The following is a 22,732-nucleotide window of genomic DNA, read 5'->3' on the forward strand; positions in this document are numbered from 1 at the left end:
CTTTGTTAACTGTTTGCAGCGCTCAGCGCAGGCCCGAGGCGCGTGAGAGCGCGTGTCCGCAGTTGCTATGCGACGCGGCGGCCAGAACTCTGCTATCGCTTACTCTGCAGGGTCTGTCCGTGTTCTCATACAGTTTGATCAAAACTATCCGGACATCTACGTGATCAAAAGTATCCGGATACCTACACTATGCGATCGAAAGTACCCGCACACCTACACTATGTGATCAAAAGTACCCGCACACCTACACTATGCGATCAAAAGTACCCGGGCACCTACACTATGTGATCAAAAGTACCCGCACACCTACACTATGTGATCAAAAGTACCCGCACACCTACACTATGCGATCAAAAGTACCCGGGCACCTACACTATGTGATCAAAAGTACCCGCACACCTACACTATGCGATCAAAAGTACCCGGGCACCTACACTATGTGATCAAAAGTACCCGCACACCTACACTATGCGATCAAAAGTACCCGGGCACCTACACTATGCGATCATAAGTACCCGGACACCTACACTATGTGATCATAAGTACCCAGACACCTACACTATGCGATCATAAGTACCCGGACACCTACACTATGCGATCATAAGTACCCGGACACCTACACTATGCGATCAAAAGTACCCGCACACCTACACTATGTCTGTAGCACGTCATCTTCCTGGTGATCAAAAGTATCTGGACACCTGGCTGAAAATGACTTAAAACTTCGTGGCGGCCTCCATCGGTAATGCTGGAATTCAGTATGGTGTTGGCCCACCCTTAGCCTTGATGAGAGCTTCGACTCTCGCAGGCATACGTTCAGTCAGGTGCTGGAAGGTTTCTTGAGGAATGGCAGCCCATTCTTCACGGAGTGCTGCACTGAGGAGAGGTATCGACGTCGGTCGGTGAGGCCGGGCACAAAGTCATCGTTCCAAAAAGTCTCAAAGGTGTTGGATTCAGGTCAGGACTCCGTGCAGGCCAGTCCATTACAGAGATGTTATTGTCCTGTGACCACTACGACACAGGCCGTGCATTACGAACACTAACCTAACCTAACCTAAGGTGCTCGATCGTGGTGAAAGACGCTATCACCATCCCCGAATTGCTCTTCAACAGTGGGAAGCAAGAAGGTGCTTAGAACATCAATGTAGGCCTGTGCTGTGATAGTGCCCCGCAAGACAACAAGGGGTGCAAACCCTCTCCATGAAAAACACGGCCGGCCGGAGTGGCCGAGCGGTTCTAGGCGCTACAGCCTGGAACTGCGCGACCGCTACAGTCGCAGATTCGAATCCTGCCTCTGGCATGGATGTGTGTGATGTCCTTAGGTTAGGTTTAAGTAAATCTAAGTTATAGAGGACTGATGACCTCAGATGTTAAGTCCCATAGTGCTCAGAGCCATTTGAACCATTTGATAACAGAGCTTCACTAATAACGCCCTGCTCCTTTTGTCCAAGCTCATGTTGACACGTCAACAAGTGCAATGCGACAGGTCACGTGTGTCAGACTGCGAATCACGATGACTGTTGGAACTGGACGGTGGCGATGTGACGCATGGAAATCATGCACCCTGCACGCTGGACGTTAATGCTATCAAGTTTGGTCCTCGTTCGGTAATTACACTACTGGCCATTTAAATTGCTGCACCAGGAAGATGACGTGCTACAGACGCGAAATTTAACCGACAGGAAGAAGATGCTGTGATATGCAAATGATTAGCTTTTCAGAGCATTCACACAAGGATGGCGACACCTACAACGTGCTGACATGAGGAAAGTTTCCAACCGATTTCTCATACACAAACAGCAGTTGACCTGCGTTGCCTGGTGAAACGTTGTTGTGATGTCTCGTGTAAGGAGGAGAAATGCGTATCATCACGTTTCCGACTTTGGTAAAGGTCGGATTGTAGCCCATCGAGATTGCGGTTTATCGTATCGCAACATTGCTGCTCGCATTGGTCAAGATCCAATGACTGTTAGCAGAATATGGAATCGGTGGGTTCAGGAGGGTAATACGGAACGCCGTACTGGATCCCAACGGCCTCGTATCACTAGCAGTCGAGATGACAGGCATCTTATCCGCACGGCTGTAACGGATCGTGCAGCCACGTCTCGATCCCTGAGTCAACAGATGGGGACGTTTGCAAGACAACAACCATCTACACGAACAGTTCGACGACGTTTGCAGCAGCACGGAGTATCAGCTCGGAGACCGTGGCTGCGGTTACCCTTGTCGCTGCATCACAGACAGGAGCGCCTGCTATGGTGTACTCGACGACGAACGTGGGTGCACGAATGGCAAAACTTCATTTTTTCGGATGAATCCAGGTTCTGTTTACAGCATCATGATGGTCGCATCTGTGTTTGGCGACATCGCGGTGAACGCACATTGGAAGCGTGTATTCGTCATCGCTATACTGGCGTATCACCGGACGTAATGGTATTTATGGTATAGGGTGCCATTGGTTACACGTCTCGGTCACCTCTTGTTCGCACTGACGGCACTTTGAACAGTGGACATTATATTTCAGATGTGTTACGACCCATGGCTCTACGTTTCATTCGATCCCTGCGAAACCCTACATTTCAGCAAGATAGTGCACGGCCGCATGTTGCAGGTCCTGTACGGGCCTTTCCAAATACAGAAAATGTTGGACTGCTGCCCTGGCCAGCACTTCTGTCACCAATTGAAAACGTGTGGTCAATGGTGGCCGAGCAACTGGCTCGTCACAATACGCCAGTCACTACTCTTGATGAACTGTGGTATCGTGTTGAAGCTGCATGGGCAGCTGTACCTGTACACACCATCCGAGCTCTGTTTGACTCAATGCCCAGGCGTATTGAGGCCGTTATTACGGCCAGAGGTGGTTGTCCTGGGTACTGATTTCTCAGGGTCTATGCACCCAAATTGTGTGAAACTGTAATCACATGTCAGTTCTAGTATAATGTATTTGTCGAATGAATACCCGTTTATTATCTGCATTTCTTCTTGGTGTAGCAATTTTAATGGTCTGTAGTGTAGTTGTTGTTGTTGTTGTGGTCTTCAGTCCTGAGACTGGTTTGATGCAGCTCTCCATGCTACTCTATCCTGTGCAAGCTTTTTCATCTCCCAGTACCTACTGCAACCTACATCCTTCTGAATCTGCTTAGTGTATTCATCTCTTGGTCTCCCCCTACGATTTTTACCCTCCACGCTGCCCGTTAAATAGGTATGTATTTTAAAGTCCTCCGTCCGTTTTTTGTCTGTATGTTCGGGCTTGTTTCAGGAGCTATTGAAAGGATTTAGATACGGTTTCCACTGATCCACGAGGAAGGTTTCTGTGTATAATTTATTACCGCTGCGCCACACAAGACGTCCGATCATTGATAAATAGTACTGGCTGTGCGAAGCTAGTCGAATATAATTTAAACGTCAGAAATTTTTTTTTTCTAAAGGTATTTGTAGGGAGTGTAGACTTACAGGGGAATTCAAAGGGCTCTGAGCACTATGGGACTTAACATCTGAGGTCATCAGTCCCCTAGAACTTAGAACTACTTAAACCTAACTAACCTAAGGGCATCACAGACATCCATGCCAGAGGCAGGATTCGAACGTGCGACCGTAGCAGTCGCGCGGTTCCGGACTGTAGCGCCTAGAACCGCTCGCCTTCACGTATATATTTTAGAGCCACGTTTACTAGAGTTTCCTACTTCGAATGATTATTGCTCTCATATCCCTGAATATCGACTATATCTCCTTGCACACCTCGTATTTTCTTACATATCTTTTCTCAGCGCAACATCTAAATATTTAAACGATATTACTCAGTTCAAATACTCGCCATGTATCTTTTAATCGCTTACTATCGCTTTCTTTCTCTGCGCTGGGGTCATTTTGTCGTATTTTTTCGACATTTAAAGTGAGGTGGGCCGGCCGTGGGCCGAGCGGTTCTAGACGCTTCAGTCAGGAATCGCGATGCTGGTACGGTCGCGGGTTCGAATCCTGCCTCGGGCATGGATGTGTGTGATGTCCTTAGGTTAGTTAGCTTTAAGTAGTTCTAAGTCTAGGGGACTGATGACCTCACAAGGGAACCTCCCCATCGCAGCCCCCTCAGATTTAGTTATAAGTTGGCACAGTGGATAGGCCTCTAAAACCTGAACACTGATCAATCGAGAAAACAGGAAGAAGTTGTGTGGAACTATGAAAAAAATAAGCAAAATATACAAACTGAGTAGTCCATGCGCAAGATAGGCAACATCAAGGATAATGTGAGCTCAGGAGTGCCGTGGTCCCGTGGTTAGCGTGAGCAGCTGCGGAGCGAAAGGTTCTCGGTTCGAGTCTTCCCTCGATCGAAAAGTTTATTTTCGCAAATTTATGATCCGTCCGTTCGTTCATTGACGTCTCTGTTCACTGTAATAAGTTTAGTGTCTGTGTTTTGCGACCGCACCGTAAAACCGTGCGATTAGTAGACGAAAGGACGTGCCTCTCCAATGGGAACCGAAAACATTTGATCGCAAGGTCATAGGTCAACCGATTCTCCACAGGAAAACACTACTGATATATTCTATACGACACTGGTGACGGCATGTGCGTCACGTGACAGGAATATGTTGTCGACCCACCTAGCTTGTACACTTAGCGAATGCGTAAAAAGATTCTTCTACCTTGCCCGATTTAGGTTTTCTTATGGATGTGATAATCACTCCCAAAAAAGTGATGAAAACATAAGAGTGTGTCACATAAACTGCGACAACTGAATTCAACAGTTTCACAGTCGCACAGTTTTGCCTGTGCTCTGTCAAAACACATATTTTTAACGTTTTCAAATTTTTCCGTGTGGAGACCGTCAAATCCTGCGTATGTCCAAGCAAATCTGAACATGTCCTGGAATTTTGGAGAGAGTAGTTGATTATGTGTGAGTGCCTGAACTTCGATAATTGACACACAATCACGTAAACAATACTGCTCTGTGTACCTGTGCAAAATCATGGAATCTTTTCACGAAGTATTTCACTTGCCGAAAACCAGACACATCTAACGGTTGTACAAGAGGTGTACAACCTGGAGGAATGGTAATCACGTCTACTCCCACACTAAAATTGTCTGAAAATAAAAAATTAAACTTTTCACTCGAGGGAAGACTTGAACCAAGGACCTCTCGTTCCGCAGCTGCCCACGCTAACGACGGGACCACGGCGCTCCTAAGCTCACACCGTCCTTGATGTTGCCTATCTTGCGCATGGACTACTCAGTTTGTATATTTTGCTTATTTTTTTCATAGTTCCACACAACTTCTTCCTGTTTTCTCGATTGATCTGTGTTCAGTTTTCCAAGGCCAATCCACTGTGCCAACTTATGAATAAATCTGAGGGGGTGCGATGGGGAGGTTCCCTTGTCAGGTGTTACGTCCCATAGTGCTTAGAGCTATTTGAACCATTTTGAAAGTCAGGTGGCGCATATTACAACACCTGGAAATTTTGTTCAATTGCTGTATTCCGTTACGGTTGCCCAACGGCGATACTTTGCTGTACACAAATGCACCTGGTTTATGCTGCAGGAACGTTATACGTCAGAGCTCCTATTATGTCAGCTTGTATTGTGAAGTATACACGGTGGAAATTTTACTCGGGGCCGGAGGATTAAAGTGAAGGGGCGTGCGTGCGTGCGAGGAGTCCCTTGCCGCCGTGCTGCTGCGTGTGGAGAAACTTCACTGACGATGACGAAGCGCTGTCGAAACACCTGTTGAAGGCCGCGGGGAGCAGAGAGCGTCGGCTTGTGAAACGCCCTGTGCCGACGACGACTGCTGTGTGCGTGCACGCACGGCTCACTGTCGCACGTAATTGCGCTTGCTCCCTTTCTCTCTGCCTCAGATACGTGGTGCGGTTATAAAGTAACGGGACTGTTGCTGTAAAATGTTTTATTTCAAAAGCACACGTCATATTTAGTTAGGCGCATGGGTTAGCCGTGTGGTCTAGGGCGCCTTGCCACAGTTCGCGCGGCTCCCCCCGTCGGAGGTTCGAGTCCTTCCTCGGCCATGGGTGTGTATGTTGACCTTAGCGAAAGTAAGTTTGATTAAGTAGCGTGTAAGCCCACGGACAGATGACCTCAGCAGTTTCGTCCCATAGGAATTTATCACAAATTTAAAAAAAAAATACAAAAAAAAACATATTTAGTTATTGAAACTTCCTGGCGGTTGAAAACTGTGTGCCCGATCGAGACTCGAACTCGGGACCTTTGCCTTTCGCGGACAAGTGCTCTACCACCTGAGCTACCCAAGCACGACTCACGCCCGGTCCTCACAGCTTTACTTCTGCCAGTACCTCGTCTCCTACCTTCTAAACTTTACACAAGCTCTCCTGCGAGTGCTAGTTCTGCTAGGTTCGCAGGAGAGCTTGTGTAAAGTTTGGAAGGTAGGAGACGAGGTACTGGCAGAAGTGAAGCTGTGAGGACCGGGCGTGAGTCGTGCTTCGGTAGCTCAGATGGTAGAGCACTTGCCCGAGTTCGAGTCTCGGTCGGGCACACAGCTTCAATCTGCCAGGAAGTTTCATATCGGCACACCCTCCGCTGCACAGTGAAAATCTCATTCTGGAAATATTTAGTTATTGTCACTCTCGATACACTCCCGTCCTCTATCCCTACAACGCTCTGTGCGAGTTTTTCATTCAATTTTCTCATTGTGAGAATATTGAAGAACAATTTAGTTGTTAAAAACCATTCAAAAGCCAAGATTGTATAAAATATTTTTTTTTTAAGTCAAGACAGTCGGTTTAGACTGCCTTGGGTGGCATCTACAGCTATTAAACATTTTTGTAGTAAAACATGTTCATTTTACGCTGGGCCTCATGCACAGGATGTCACGTGGATAAAACTCAGCACATTATAAAAGTTTGTCATCGCTAAAATATGTAAAAAACATATAGTACCTTATACTAAAATGTAGACTTTCACGGCCGGAAATATCATGTCCATTATAATTATCCAGGCTGTCAGTAGCGAGCCAGTGGGTGTGCACTGAGCCCTATGCGACTTAACTTCTGAGGTCATCAGTCGCCTAGAACTTATAACTAATTAAACCTAACTAACCTAAGGACATCACACACATCCATGCCCGAGGCAGGTTTCGAACCTGCGACCGTAGCGGTCGCTCGGCTCCAGACTGTAGCGCCTAGAACCGCACGGCCACTCCGGCCGGTCCAGTGGGTGTGTTGGACCTTCCATCGAGCTACGAACCCCCTTGAAGATGTCCTCCGCAGATGGGGACGAAACGTTGGGAATTGACACAGAATTCATCAACCGACCACGGCATAACAGCCTGGATAATTATAATGGACATAGCACCTTGTCCAAAAGGCCATGTCAATATACGTGTTGCTCACAGATGCTTGTGACATGATATATGATACGTGTAGCATATTTGTATCATGTAACAAGCATCTGTGAGGAAAATGTACAAGTATATGGACATGACCTTTTGGAAAAGGTGCTGTGTGAGACTTCCTGGCAGATTAAAAGTGTGTGCCGGGCTGAGACTCGAACCCAGGACCTTTGCCTTTCGTGGACAAGTGCTCTACCATCTGAGCCACCCAACCACGAATCGCGACCCCTCCTCACAATTTTACTTCCGCCAGTACCTCGTCTCCTACCTTCCAAACTTCATAGAATCTCTCCTGTGAAACTTGCAGAACTAGCGCTCCTGGGAGAAAGTAGCTGGGTGTGACTCCCAGGTTGATGCCATATTCCTCGACTTTCGAAAGGCGTTCGACTCAGTTCCGCACTGTCGCTTGCTCCAAAAAGTGCGCGCTTACGGTCTATCCGATGACATATGCTGTTGGATAGATAGTTTTCTAACAGACAGGGAGCAGTATGTCGTCCTGAACGGCGTGACTTCAACAGAAACAAGCGTTAATTTCAGATGTGCCCCAGGGCAGCGCAATAGGTCCGCTGCTTTTTACGATTTACATAAACGATCTGGTTGATGGTACTGACAGCGGCATTAGACAGTTTGCCGACGATGCTGTAGTCTACAGGAAAGCAGTATCACACGAAAGTTGTGAACAAATCAATGAGGATCTGCAGAAAACAAATGCGTGGTGTAATGACTGCCCGTTATCTCTCAATATTAGCAAGTGTAACCTACTGCGTGTAACAAGGCGAAAATCCCCATTAATGTACGAGTACAAAATAATGCGGTTTATTGGTAGAATCCTGAAGCGATGCAGTCCTTCAACAAAGGAATTTGCTTACAATACGTTAGTTCCTTCGCTCTTATTGTTCGTCTATATGGGAACCTTACCAGCTCAAAATGGTTCAAATGGCTCTGAGCAATATAGGACAACATCTGAGGTCGTCAGTCCCTTAGAACTTAGAACTACTTAACCGAACTAACATAAGCACATCACACACATCCATTCCCGGGGCAGCATTCCAACCTGCGACCGTAGTGGTCGCGCGGTTCCAGACTATAGCGCCTACAACCGCTCGTCTACAACGGCCGGCTCTTACCAGTTGGGTCCGATTCAAGAGATTGAGGAAGTCCAAAGAAGAGCGGCAAGATTCGTGACTGATACATTAATCATCGCGAGAGCGTTACAAATCACATCGAAAGTTTGAAGTCGGACACACTTGCAGATAGACGGCACGCTAAGCGGAAGGGGCCACTCACTAAATTCCGAAATCCGATCCTCGCCGAGGATGTAGACTATATATTATTACTACCAACTTTCAAACCGCGCAGTGTTCACCACTCAAAGATAAGGGAAATTAGAGCTCATACTGAGGCGTTCAGACAGTCGTTTTTCCTTCGCGCGATCCGCGAGTGGAACAGTGTGGAGGAAATATGACTTTGGCTCGAATCGTGCCCTCCGCCACACACCGCTTGCTGGCTAGCGGAGTATATATGTAGATGTAGATGCCGGAAGTTAAGAAGGCTTCAAATTTAGTGCTGTTGTATCCCGACAATTATTGTCCAACATGGCTCCTGAAATATGCAATATGTCCGAAGAAATACAGGGCGAGTCAAAAGTCCTTGGACACCTTCGTAAGTTGGAAGATTGAAGGGAAAATTGAAATGTGATGATGGGAACATAGGTGCCGTCTTCAAATCCCCCGTTTTGGATTCATTTTTTTTAAATGGGAGAGGAGGTGTATGACACATCAAATAACACTCGCTTGAGCTCTGGAATTTAGTGGTGTAATTTGTTTTTTGTCTATCGTGTACCGTTTAGAGGTTATTAATGTACAAATGTGGGAAATTACCTTCATACCGACTGCTACAACACATGTTCTACGTGTTGGCCATCCCGAGACATGACTCGGTATCAAGATAAATTTGAACATCAATAACTTCTAAACTGTACAAGATAGACAAAAACAAATTACGCCACTCAATTCCAGAGCTCAAAGGAGTGTTATTTGTGGTGTCATACACTCACCTTCCCATTTAAAAAAAAAATGACGTGAATCCAAAATGGCGGATTTCAAGATGGCGGCCATGAATGACATTCACTGCAAAAGTAGCGGCCCCGCATCAAAACCTATGTTCCCATCAGCACATTTCAATTTTCCCTTTAATCTTCCAACTTATGAAGGTGTCCAAGGACTTTTCACTCGCCCTGTATATCAAGGTAATGCAAAAACTAAAAAGAAATGGAACAAACGATTTTCAAGTAAACTTTAATAGCCTCTGTAGCATAAATAGTCGTAATAAATAATAGCGATGAAAGGAACAGAAGATAGTTCTCTAGAAACTCTGGTCATGACGTCAGTGCCTGTTTCGTTATCTGCCACGTTAGCCATTTGAAACAGTGTGTATTTCTGCGCTGACAGACAGCAGACGATCCTCATTCGGGAAGTTGGTCGGACACGCCACAGACAGTCTGTTCCGGGGTCACACCAACCGACCGACATCAGACCAACCGACCGACAAGCAAAATTGGTCGGCAAGACCCTCCACTCGTCCAGTTCGTAGGACGGCCGATAAATTGGTCGGAATAAATTGCTCAAGCAAAATTTGTCGAGAAGCCCCTCCACTCATCCAGTTTGTAGGATGGCTGATAAAAGGTCCCGATAAATTGGTCGAGTAAAATTGGTCGAGAAGCTTCTCCACTCGTCCAGTTTGTAGGGTGGCTGATAAATTGGTCCCGATAAATTGGTCAAGCAAAACTGGTCAGGAAGACCCTCCACTCGTCCGGTTTGTAGGATGGACGATGAATTGGCCCCGATAAATTGGTCAAGCAAAATTGGTTGGTAAGCCCCTCCAGTCGTCCAGTTTGTAGGACGGCCTATAAAATGTCCCAATAAATTAGCCAAGTAAAATTGGTCGAGAAGTCCCTCCACTCGTCCAGTTTGTAGGATGGCCGATAAACTGGTCAGGATAAATTGGTCAAGCAAAATTGGTCGGGAAGCCCCTCCACTCTTCCAGTCTGTGTAGGATGGCCGATAAATTGGTCCCGATAAATTGGTATGTGTGTAGGGTTCTTATACGGACTGGTGACCGGTGAGTGCTAAGTGGCGATGTTGTTGACGTGTACAGGAGAGCGTGCGGTCCCGCGTGGCTATGGACTTCACGGGCAGCGTGGGGCGCATCGTGGACGACCCGCAGGAGGCGCGCGCCATCGCAGCCGCGGAGGGCTACTCGTGGAAGCGGCGCTGGCGGCCGCCCAGGCCGTCCGCCCCCGGCGCCGCCCCCGCCGCCGCCCCCGCGCCCGCCACCGGGCTGGCGGCCGGCGTGCACGTGGCGCAGCCCTGGTTCCACGCCGGCATGACGCGCGAGCAGGCCGCGCAGCTCGTCCACCGGCACGGCTCCGTCGACGGGTAAGTAGCTCCCGACGATGAACACTGCTCTCTGCCTCCGAAACGTCCTCGCTTCCGCTACCTGTCCCACTGTCTGTCACAGGCCTCGTCAACAGTGCGGCAAGAGGGGCTTTGGGGCATGAGTCCCATTTCAAATTGTATCGAGCTGATGGAGGTGTATGAGTATGGAGACAACCTCATGAATCCATGGACCCTGCATTTGAGCAGGGAAGTGTTGAAGCTGGTAGAGATTCTGTAATGGTGTGGGGCGTTGGAGTGATATGGGACCCCTGACACGTCTAGATACGACTCTGACAGGTGACATGTACTAGCTGCCTGTGTGTGTAATTATTCCAATTAGTCTGTATCCTCCTTTACGCTCCATTATCTGTCCATCGCCTCCTCTCCCCTTTCTCTGCCATCACCTCCTTCCCCGTCTGTCCATCTCTTCCTACATCCTTCTCTCTCCACGTTATCACGTCCACCCAATAGCAGGTCCCGGGTTCTTACCCCCACAGTATTTCCTCCCAGATACGCTGAAGCGCCAAAGAAACTGGTATACGCGTGCATATTCAAATACAGGAACATGTAAACAGGCAGATTAAAACTGTGTGCCGGACCGAGATTCGAACTCGGGACTTTTGCCTTTCACAGACTAGTGCTCTACCTTTTTTTTTTCTCATTTTGCTCGTTGTCGTTCGTTGCATCTGCTCGGGGCGGACGTCGCAAGACACCCCTTTCAGTTCGTCGTTGATCCATTACCGCAGTTTTTTTTAATTACAGCTAACGCTCTCACCGAACACGCTGAGTTACCGTGCCGGCGTCATCTGAGCTACCCAAGCACGACTCACGCCCCGTTCTCACAGCTGTACTTCTGCCAGTACCTCGTCTCCAACCTTCCAAACTTTCCTGCGAACCTTGCAGAACTAGCACTCCTGAAACAAAGGAGACGAGGTACTGGCAGAAATAAAGCTGTGAGGACGGGGCGTGAGTCGCGCTTGGGTAGCTCAGTTTGTAGAGTCCTTCCCGCGAAAGGCAAAGGTCCCGAGTTCGAGTGTCGGCACGGCACACAATTTTAATCTGCAAGGAAGTTAAATATGGTAGTGTTATATTGGCTCTAGACATTGTATTGCCGTACCAACTTGCCCACACCCTCGTCTTAAAAGGCATCCTCCTATGCTTTTCGCCAGTTCTCTACGCTGGTGTGCAGCTCGGTGTCTATGCCAAAATATTGTCCTCGTAGACAGCGGTTCATCTGACCAGAGATGAACATCGGAGGGAGCCAAGTCCGGGCTGTATGTTGGGCAATCACACACTTCCCGTCGAGAATGCCACAGAAGCATCTCCATCGCCCCTGAAGCGGGTCTTAAAGGCATCGACGAGGAGCGCGTAGTCCTACATTTTCAGTTACGCCAGGGTCGAACCGCACTGTCACGATAATATAAAATTGGAGGCCACAGACCATTCGACATTTGGGACTGGTGACTTCTATCAGCGTCATAAGGCAGACTCCCTAAAGTCTGGGGAAATCCGGATGCGAGGGGCGCCCGCTAATGGTGGTCAGCCACTTTAATAGCGCCCGGGGGTCCGGCGCATTCAGAATCGTATTAAGGCTGCTGCTGGAAGTCGTTAGCTCCAAGGCCGCAGCGGGTGGGAGAGATACCAACCCAAATTAGCGCCTACCAGCACAAGGATCTTCTCTTCACCTTCCAATGAGGCCTGTGTCCTTGAAAACGCTTTCCTCGAAATAGTCATGGTTTTAGTTCATCGTGCTAAGCATGTATTCCCAACACCCAAAAGACCGCGGTGGTAGTTTTATAGCGCTGTAGGTCTGTAGAACTGGAACCCCCCACATTGGGACTACGTCACGCCATTCACGTGTTGTGTACACTATCTGAACAAAACCTGTACATGCTGTACATGCGCCCCCTCCCCCTCTCCCCCACCCCTCCAGTGCTCCTTGACACGCGCCGTCCCTTGTTGTGACGTCCGTTGTTGGTGTTTCAGGGTGTTCCTGGTCCGAGAGAGCCGCAGCTCCCCTGGGTCGTTCGTGCTGACCTACAAGTGCGGCGGAAAGGTCATCCACACACAGATACAGCCGGTAAGTGAACCAGTGACCTCAGCTTCAGATAACCCCCCAAGAAATACACTACTGGCTATTAAAATTGCTACACCACGAAGATGACGTGCTACAGACGCGAAATTTAACCGAAAGGAAGAAGATGCTGTGATGTGCAAATGATTAGCTTTTCAGAGCATTCACACAAGGTTGGCGCCGGTGGCGACACCTACAACGTGCTGACATGAGGAAAGTTTCCAACCGATTTCTCATACACAAACAGCAGTTGACTGGCGTTGCCTGGTGAAACGTTGTTGTGATGCCTCGTGTAAGGAGGAGAGATGCGTACCATCACGTTTCCGACTTTGATAAAGGTCGGATTGTAGCCTATCGCGATCGCGGTTTGTCGTATCGCGACATTCCTGCTCGCGTTGGTCGAGATCCAATGACTGTTAGCAGAATATGGAATCGGGGGTTCAGGAGGGTAATACGGAACGCAGTGCTGGATCCCAACGGCCTCGTATCACTAGCAGTCGAGATGACAGGCGTCTTATCCGCACGGGTGTAACGGATCGTGCTGCCACGTCTCGATCCCTGAGTCAACAGATGGGGACGTTTGCGCCGTCTCGATCCCTGAGTCAACAGATGGGGACGTTTGCGAGACAACAACCATCTGCACGAACAGTTCGACGACGTCTGCAGCAGCACAGACTATCAGCTCGGAGACAGTGGCTGCGGTTACCCTTGACGCTGCATCACAGACAGGAGCGCCTGCCATGGTTTACTCAGCGACGAACCTGGGTACACGAATGGCAAAACGTCATTTTTTTTTCGGATGAATCCAGTTCTGTTTACAGCATCACGATGGTCGCATCCGTGTTTGGCGACATCGCGGTGAACGCACATTGGAAGCGTGTATTCATCATCGCCATACTGGCTTATCACCCGGCGTGATGGTATGGGGTCCCATTGGTTACACCTCTCGCTCACCTCTTGTTCGCGTTGACGGCACTTTGAACAGTGGACGTTACATTTCAGATGTGTTACGACCCGTGGCTCTACCCTCCATTAGATCCCTGCGAAACCCTACATTTCAGCAGGATAATGCACGGCCGCATGTTGCAGGTCCTGTACGGGCCTTTCTGGATACAGAAAATGTTCGACTGCTGCCCTGGCCAGCACATTCTGCAGATCTCTCACCAATTGAAAACGTCTGGTCAATGGTGGCCGAGCAACTGGCTCGTCACAATAAGCCAGTCACTACTCTTGATGAACTGTGGTATCGTGTTGAAGCTGCATGGGCAGCCGTACCTGTACACGCCATCCAAGCTCTATTTGACTCAATCCCCAGCCGTATCGAGGCCATTGTGGTTGTTCTGGGTACTGAGTTCTCAGGATCTATGCACCTAAATTGCGTGAAAATGTAATCACATGTCAGTTCTAGTATGATATATTTGTCCTCTGGATACACGTTTATCATCTGCATTTCTTCTTGGTGTAGCAAATTTTAATGGCCAGTGGTGTACTATTTCGTGCGCTGAACTTCTAAAATGTGCACACTTTAAGAGGTTCTAGATCTGGTTTAGTAGGTAGTCTTACTTTGAAACATGTCTTAGTATGTTAAACTCTAATGATTATTTAACATAAAAACCAAACTGCGTCCGAACAGGCCTTGAAAGGCCCAAGGGTACCGACCGGCCGCCGTGTCATCCTCAGCGCACAGGCGTCACTGGATGCGGATATGGAGGGGCATGTGGTCAGCACACCGCTCTCCCGGCCGTATGTCAGTTTACGAGACCGGAGCCGCTACTTCTCAGCCAAGTATCTCCTCAGTTTGCCTCACAAGGGCTGAGTGCGCCCCGCTTACCAACAGCGCTCGGCAGACCGGATGGTCACCCATCCAAGTGCTAGCCCAGCCCGACAGCGCTTAACTTCGGTGATCTGACGGGAACTGGTGTTACCACTGCGGCAAAGCCGCTGGCCACGTTTAACGTACAGGGTGATAATTATTGAACTATATAAAAAACGTAAATTAGTTGCAAACTATGGCGTGCACACACTTTATTCAACATGTAAAGGTGACTACAGATATTTGGATTTTGGTTATGATATGTTCCATATGCCTGCCTTCATTGGCAATGATGTTGCGCAGACGACCCGCTGAAGTGTTGGAACATCAGTGCAGTCGACGACCTCCTGAATGGCTCTTTTCAGCTCAGTAATGGTTTTGGGGTTATTACTGTACAGCTTGTCTTTAATATAGCCCCACAAGAAAGAGTCGCGCGTGTTTAGATCTGGAGAATATGGCAGCCACTCTAGGTCTGTGCCAGTGGCCTTGGGTACTTCGGAGCCAGAATGTTGTTCCCAAAGTGCTCCTCCAAGACATGAAACACTCTCCTGTTTTGATGGGGTTGAGCATCTTGGATGAACCATATTGCATAATGGGGGATGAAATCATCTCTGAAAACCTTCACGTACGTTTGGTAGTCACCGTGCCATCGAGGGATATCACACCAATTATTCTGTGGCTGGACATTGCACACCACACAGTCAGCCGTTGAGGGTGGAAAGGCTTCTCAATCATGGAATGCGGATTCTCAGTCCCCCAAATGCGCCAGTTTTGCTCATTGATGAAACCCATATTTTTAGATTTCCAGAAGGCTTTCGACACCGTTCCTCACAAGAGTCTTCTAACCAAGCTGCGTATCTGTGGTTGAAATGGCTCTGAGCACTATGGGACCTAGCATCTGAGGTCATCAGTCCCCTAGACCTTAGAACTACTTAAACCTAACTAACCTAAGGATACCACACACATCCATGCCCGAGGCAGGATTCGAACCTGCGACCGCAGCGGTCGCGCGGTGCCAGACTGAAGCGCCTAGAACCGCTCGGCCACACCGGCTGGCTGCGTATCTGTGGAATACCAACTCAGTTGAGCAATTGGATTCGTGATTTCCTGTCAGAAATGTCACAGTTCGTAGTAATAGATGGAAAGTCATCGAGTAAAACAGAAGTAATATCTGGTGTTCCCCAAGGAAGTGTTACAGGCCCTCTATTGATCATGATCTATGTGAGTGACATAGGAGACAATCTGAGTAGGCCTCTTAGATTGTTTGCAGAGGTTGCTGTGATTTACCATCTTGTAAAGTCGCCAGATGAGCAAAATTAATTGTGAAATGATTTAGATATGATATCTGTATGGTGCGAAAAGTGGCAATTCACCCTGAATAAAGGAATGTGCGAAGTTATTTACATAAGTACTTCAAGGAATCAGCTAAATTTCGATTACGCGTAAGTCACACAAATCTGAGAGCTGTAAATTCAACTAAATACTGAGGGATTACAATTACAAATAACCTAAACTGGGAGTATCACATAGATATTGTTGTCGACTGAGCAAACCAAAGACTGCAATTCATTGGCGGAACACTTGGAAGGTGCAACAGGTCTACTAAAGAGACTGCTTACACCACGCTTGTCCGCCCTATTCTGGAGTACTGCTGTGCGGTGTGGGATCCGCATCAGGTGAGACTGACGGATGATATCGAAAAAGTACAAAGAAGGGCAGCTCGTTTTGTGTTACCGCGAAATAGGGGAGATAGTGTCACAGACATGATACGTACACTGGGGTGACAATCATTGAAACAAAGGCGTTTTTCGTTGCGACAGGATCTTCTCATGAAATATCTGATTGCAAAAACATTCTGTTGGCACCCACCTACATAAGGAGAAATGATCATCACGATAAAATAAGAGAAATCAGGGCTCGCGCAGAAAAATTTGAGTGCTCGTTTTTCCCCCGCGCCGTTCGAGAGTGGAACGGTAAAGAGACAGCTTGAAGGTAGTTCATTGAACCCTCTGCCAGGCACTTTATTGTGAACAGCAGAGTAATTACGTAGATGTAGACATCTAAATGAAAGTGTGCTTCATCGCTAAACCAAACCCTACATTGCATAGTGATTCCCATCAAGCCCTGCAGCCAATCCTAATGCAAACTATTCAGAAGTTATGACTCTTTTATTTCGTATAGTTCTCTAATTGTCACCTGTAAGCCGCAAAAATGATGCACAGAACTGCAAATCTATCTCGCCACCCTCACTCTCATTCGGTCTGCTGTCTGGTTTGATGCAACTCTCCACTCTAGTCTATCCTGTGCAAGCCTCTTCATCTCCACATAAATATTGTGACCTACATTGATTTCAATCTGTTTAATGAATTCGAACCTCGGATCACTCTCTACAATTTTTACCCATCACACTACCCTCCATTGGAAAAGCTGGTCTGACTATCCCTCGATGTCTTTAAGTTCTTTTCTCCCCCAATACTCATCATTGTGCGTAATAAACATTGCCACATTAGACAGTGTCCAGACTTGAAAGTTGAAACTAGTTGTTTATTCACACGTAACATATGCTAAGGTGACAAATCTCATGGGACAGCTGTGAATATTGTGGTGGACCTCCTTTTGGCCAACCTCGTGCAGTGACTCAATGTGGTATGAACTCGACAAGTCGTTGAAAGCCCCTGCGGAAATATTGAGCCACACCAACTGTATACTCATCCACAACTCCGTAAGTGCTGCCGGTCCACAACTCCGTAAGTGCTGCCGGTGCAGGATTTTGTCCGTGAACTGAACTCTGAATCGTGTCCCATAAATGTTGAATGGGATTCATGTTGGGCGATCTGGGTGCCCGAAATCATATGCTCAAATTGTCCAAAATGTTCTCCAAACCAGTTTCTAACAATTGTGGCCCAATCACATGGCATATTGGCATCCACAAAAGTTCCATTTTTGTTTGGGAACCTGAAGTCCATAAATAGCTGCAAATGGTCCCCAAGTAGCCAGTCAATGATCAGTTTAATTGTACCAGAGGACCCCATCCATTCCATGTGAATGCAGCCCCCATGTGATTACAAAGCTGGCACCAGTACCGTGTTGACAATTTGGGTCTGTGTCTTCACGGAGTCTGCGCCACTCTCGAACACTACCTTCAGATCCTACCAACTGAAATTGGGACTCATCTGACCAGGTCACGGTTCTCCAGTTGTCTAGAGTCCAACTGACATATTCACGAGTCCAGAAGAGGCACTGCAAGTGATGATGTGCTATCAGCAAAGGCACTTGTGTTAGTTGTCTGCTGACATAACCCATTAATGCCAGAGTTCACTGCACTGTCCTAACGTATATCATTGTCGTACATCCCACATTCATTTCCGTGGTTATTTCACAATGTTGCTTGTCAGTTAGCACTGAAATGGTCGCCAGCCAGTGCGTTGTCCGTGGTGAGGAGTAATGCCTGAAAGTTTTGTATTCTCAGCACACTCTCGACACTGTGGATCTTGGAATGCTGCATTCCCTAACGTTTCCTAAATGGAATGTCCCATCCGTCCAGCTCCAACTACCTTTCCAGTTTCAAAGTCTGTTAACCCCCGTAGTGTGGCCATAATGAGGTCAGAAACCTTTTCACATGAATGACCTGAGTACAAATGATAACTCCGCCAATGAACTGCCATTTTATATCTTATATACACTACACTACTGCTATCTATGTGATCAAAAGTATCAGGACACCTGGCTGAAAATGACTTACAAGTTCGTGGCGCCATCCATCGCTAATGCTGGAATTCAGTATGGTGTTGGCCCACCCTTAGCCTTGATGACAGCTTCCACTCTCGCAGGCATACGTTCGATCAGGTGCTGGAAGGTTTCTTGGGGAATGGCACCCAAGAGTGCTGCACTGAGGAGAGGTATCGATGTCAATCGGTGAGGCCTGGCACGAAGTGGGCGTTCCAGAACAGCCCAAAGGCGTTCTGTAGGATTCGGGTCAGGACTCTGTGCAGGTCAGCCCATAACAGGGATGTTATTGTCGTGTAACCACTCCGCCACGGGCTGTGCATTATGAACAGGTGCTCGATCGTGTTGATAGATGCAATTGCCATCCCCGAATTGCTCTTCAACAGAGCGAAGCAAGAAGGTGCTTAAAACGACAATGTAGGCCTGTTCTGTGATAGTGCTTTGCAAAATAACAAGGCGTGCAAGCCCCCTCCGCAAAATACACGACCGCATCATATCACCACTGCCTCCGAATTTTACTGTTGGCACTACACACGTTGCCAGATGATGTTCACTGATCATTCACCATACCCACACCCTGCCATCAGATCACCACATTGTGTACCGTGATTCGTCACTCCACGCAATGTTTTTCCACTGTTCAGTCATCCAGTGTTTACGCTCCTTACACAAAGCGAGGTGTTGTTTCTCTTTTACGAGCATAATGTGTGGCTTATGAGCAGCCACTCGACTGTGAAATCCAAGGTTTCTTATCTCTCACCTAACTGTCATAGTGTTAAAGTGGATCCTGATGCAGTTTGGATCTCTTGTGTGATGGGCTGGTTAGATGTCTGCCTGTTACACATTACAACCCTCTTCAACTGTCGGCAGTCCCTGTCGGTCAATAGACGAGTTCGGCCTGTCCGCTTTTATGCTGTATGTGTCTTTTCACATTTCCACTTCACTATGACATCGGAAACAGTGGACCTAGGGATGTTTAGGAGTGTGGAAATCTCGCATACAGATGTATGACACAAGTGACACCCAATCACCTGACCACATTTGAAGTCTGTGTGTTCCGCAGAGCGCCCCATCCTGCTCTCTCACGATGTCTAATGACTACTGAGGTTGCTAACATGGAGTACCTGTCAGTAGGTGGCACCACAATGCACCTAATATAAAAAACGTGTTTTTGGGGGTGTCTGGATACTTTTGATCACATAATGTATGTGCATGTCACTATCCCATACGTATATCACGTTAATGTACATATGGTAGAGCACACATCTCGCCTGAGCCTTCATTAACGTCTGGAAACTTTGGAACATGTGCACCCATCAGACAAAAACATTAACAAGTCCTCGCTGTGTTCCAGAGGAATGTGGCATTAGATATCTACTCACTGGCCACTCAATTCCCAGAGGTTGATGGACTCAGTGCTGGCACGTGCTAGATTCTCAGGTGCATCCATCTGGCTTCCTCTCAGGCAAGTTTGTTGGCCAATACATCAATATAAGTTTCTATCATGCTTCTCAAAATACTGTAGCACGATTCTGGTCCCGGTTATGTAGACAGTTATCGTGCCGGAAGCTACAGTCACTGTCAGGGCTGGCATCAACCGTGAAAGGATGCAGGTGGTAAGTGGTTCACACACGGCTCCTGTGGAAGCCCAGCTGAATGCCCCTACATTTCAATATTCCCCTCACTTGACTGTCTCTGGTGTGTTGCCTCTTTCGAGCAGCTATTCTCCTCGATGATGGTGTATCGGATGCAACCGTCAGCCTGGTGGTAACGAAAAATGGATTCTTCCGACGGAATGAAATTTTTACATCAATTTTGGTCCAGTTCGATGATCCTGTCCCGACTAACTGCAACTGACGATGTTGTCGAGTCGACTTGGGAGTATGTATGGATCGTCTGCTGTGGAGCCCCTTGTTAGACATTGTGCTCCGAAATGTTTGTACCCACACCGGCACTGTACTCTGTCATCAGGCTTGTACAGACCACCACCTGTCCTGCTTTACAGAGTGAGTGGGCCTCTGCCCCTTCACATTCTGTGACAAGGCACGGGTGTCCGACAACTTGTCACCTACTTGTCGTTTTGTAGCCCTCTGAGCAATTCCCGTAGTCACTCACGAGCAGCTGACCATTTTCACCTTTTCCCTAGCTGCTCGTTTTCAATGTGTCGAGCCACAACAACAGGCACTTCGTCAGAGTGGCTTATGTCAGATTAGTTCCCCATTTATGGCCCGTATCATTGTTAGAGTGATTTGTGATTCATCTTTGCTTCGCGTTACTGTGCCACAACACCAAAGGAGGCATTCCATTTCACTATGTGGCAGTGGCCATAATGTTATGGCTCACCAGTGTAATGTTTGAGTCGATGTCACTCGGCCTCCCTTGGCCTGTTCCGACATTGCCAGACTCGTCTCCTTGGACCAAGATTCATTTAAGGCTTAACGTTCCCATCCCAATTAACTGTATCCCAAATTAATAATTTTGTTAAAATTAATCCAGCTGCTGGTTTTTGGAGCTGGGCAACCATAACACCAAACTGCTGAGAAGTGTTTGGCCAGATTTTCTTTGAATAACATTATGCTAATAGTGTGAACTCCAACTTATTTCAGAAAGCGAAAGACATACAGTTAGCTTTGTAGCAGTTGTTTCGTACCAACACTGTAATGAGCCACTAACACATTTGTATTACCTTATATTGTTTCGTTCATATAATTTTTGTCACAATTACTTTTATTATTTTACATTAATTTTTTGCATAATTTATAGTATTACCTTGTTCGTTCTGTCTACACAGAATACATGTTTTCTATCACAAAACAGCATTAATCTTATTTTCTTCTTCTTCTTCTTCTTCTTCTTCTTGTGTTACGGCCTCTGTAGGACCACAGGTGGACTGCATTCTCCTCTTCTTTTCCCAGAACTTTTTCATTCTTTCTCTTCTTCTCTTCCGCTCTTCTTCCGAGATCTTTGGTGTCCACTTCTCCTGTCGGCTTCACTGTTGACACGCTAATCTTTTTGTGTGTTCTTCTCTGTCATTGGTCTCCGGCATTTTGGTCGGTGTGTATTTGTTCCTGCAATTTTCCTTTTCTTCATCCTTGATCCCCAATTCCAACCAGCCCTTCCGAAGTTCAACAGCCCACTTGGTTCCTGTCTTTCCCCTTGTCCTCCCAGTTGTTTCCCACACTCTCTTCGCCATTCTGTCCATACTCATCCTAACTACATGTCCAGCAAACCTTGCCAAAACAGTATTAATACAACCAATATTCAAATTTATTCATTCATCTCAAATATTTGATTTTACATGATTAATATTGTGCTTCAGCACTCACCCACATGTATTGAGCAACGTACACTGGATAAAGATTCATAGGAAACTTACATACATTGAATTTAAAATGTATACAAAACTTCTCAGTTTATCTTAAGTAAATAAAGAACTAGCTCACACATATGTACTTTTGCCGGACTTTATTAACTTGTGTATAGCAAACTCCTGCTTATCCAGGTAAATGTGGACATGATACTCCACTTGAAAACACAGATAATGTAAAATACACATATTTTTGCCAGAAATTGTAATTTTTTTGTTTTTATGAAACATGGCTATCTGTCACATTTGACAGACCATTCTGTTAATCATATGTTACATGTTGGGAAACAAAAAATTACTCGTGTGTTGTTGTTGTTGTGGTCTTCAGTCCTGAGACTGGTTTGATGCAGCTCTCCATGCTGCTCTGTTCTGTGCAAGGTTCTTCATCTCCCAGTACTTACTGCAACCTACATCCTTCTGAATCTGCTTAGTGTATTCATCTCTTCGGCTCCCTCTACGATTTTTGCCCTCCACACTGCCCTCCAGTACTAAATTGGTGATCCCTTGATGCCTCAGAACATGTCCTACCAACCGGTCCCTTCTTCTTGTCAAGTTGTGCTACAAACTCCTCTTCTCCCCAATTCTGTTCAATACCTCCTTATTAGTTATGTGATCTACCCATCTAATCTTCAGCATTCTTCTCTAGCACCACATTTCAAAAGCTTCTATTCTCTTCTTATATAAACTATTTATCGTCCATGTTTCAATTCCATACATGGCTACACCCCACACAAATACTTTCAGAAATGACCTCCTGACACTTAAATCAATACTCGATGTTAACAAATTTCTCTTCTTCAGAAACGCTTTTCTTGCCATTGCCAGTCTACATTTTATATCCTCTCTACTTCGACCATCATCAGTTATTTTGCTCCCCAAATAGCAAAACTCCTTTACTACTCTAAGTGTTTCATTTCCTAATCTAATTCCCTCAGCATCACCCGACTTAATTTGACTACATTCCATT

The 22,732-nt window shown here is 46.9% G+C and overlaps 1 protein-coding gene and 1 pseudogene across 1 annotated transcript in view; one reads left to right on the forward strand and one right to left on the reverse strand.

Annotated features, from left to right (window-relative positions):
- The window catches only part of LOC124719723 (growth factor receptor-bound protein 14-like), a 57,885-nt gene that overhangs the window by 30,238 nt on the left and 4,915 nt on the right, over positions 1-22,732 (forward strand). The window contains exons 4-5 of the mRNA XM_047244926.1: positions 10,505-10,785; positions 12,772-12,865. Coding sequence (XP_047100882.1) covers positions 10,505-10,785; positions 12,772-12,865 — 375 coding nt within the window. The remainder of the gene's footprint in view (positions 1-10,504; positions 10,786-12,771; positions 12,866-22,732) is intronic.
- On the reverse strand, positions 14,688-14,805 carry LOC124720625 (annotated as a pseudogene).

The sequence above is a fragment of the Schistocerca piceifrons genome, chromosome 11, assembly GCF_021461385.2.
Source record: "Schistocerca piceifrons isolate TAMUIC-IGC-003096 chromosome 11, iqSchPice1.1, whole genome shotgun sequence".
Classification (NCBI taxonomy): Eukaryota; Metazoa; Arthropoda; class Insecta; order Orthoptera; family Acrididae; genus Schistocerca; species Schistocerca piceifrons.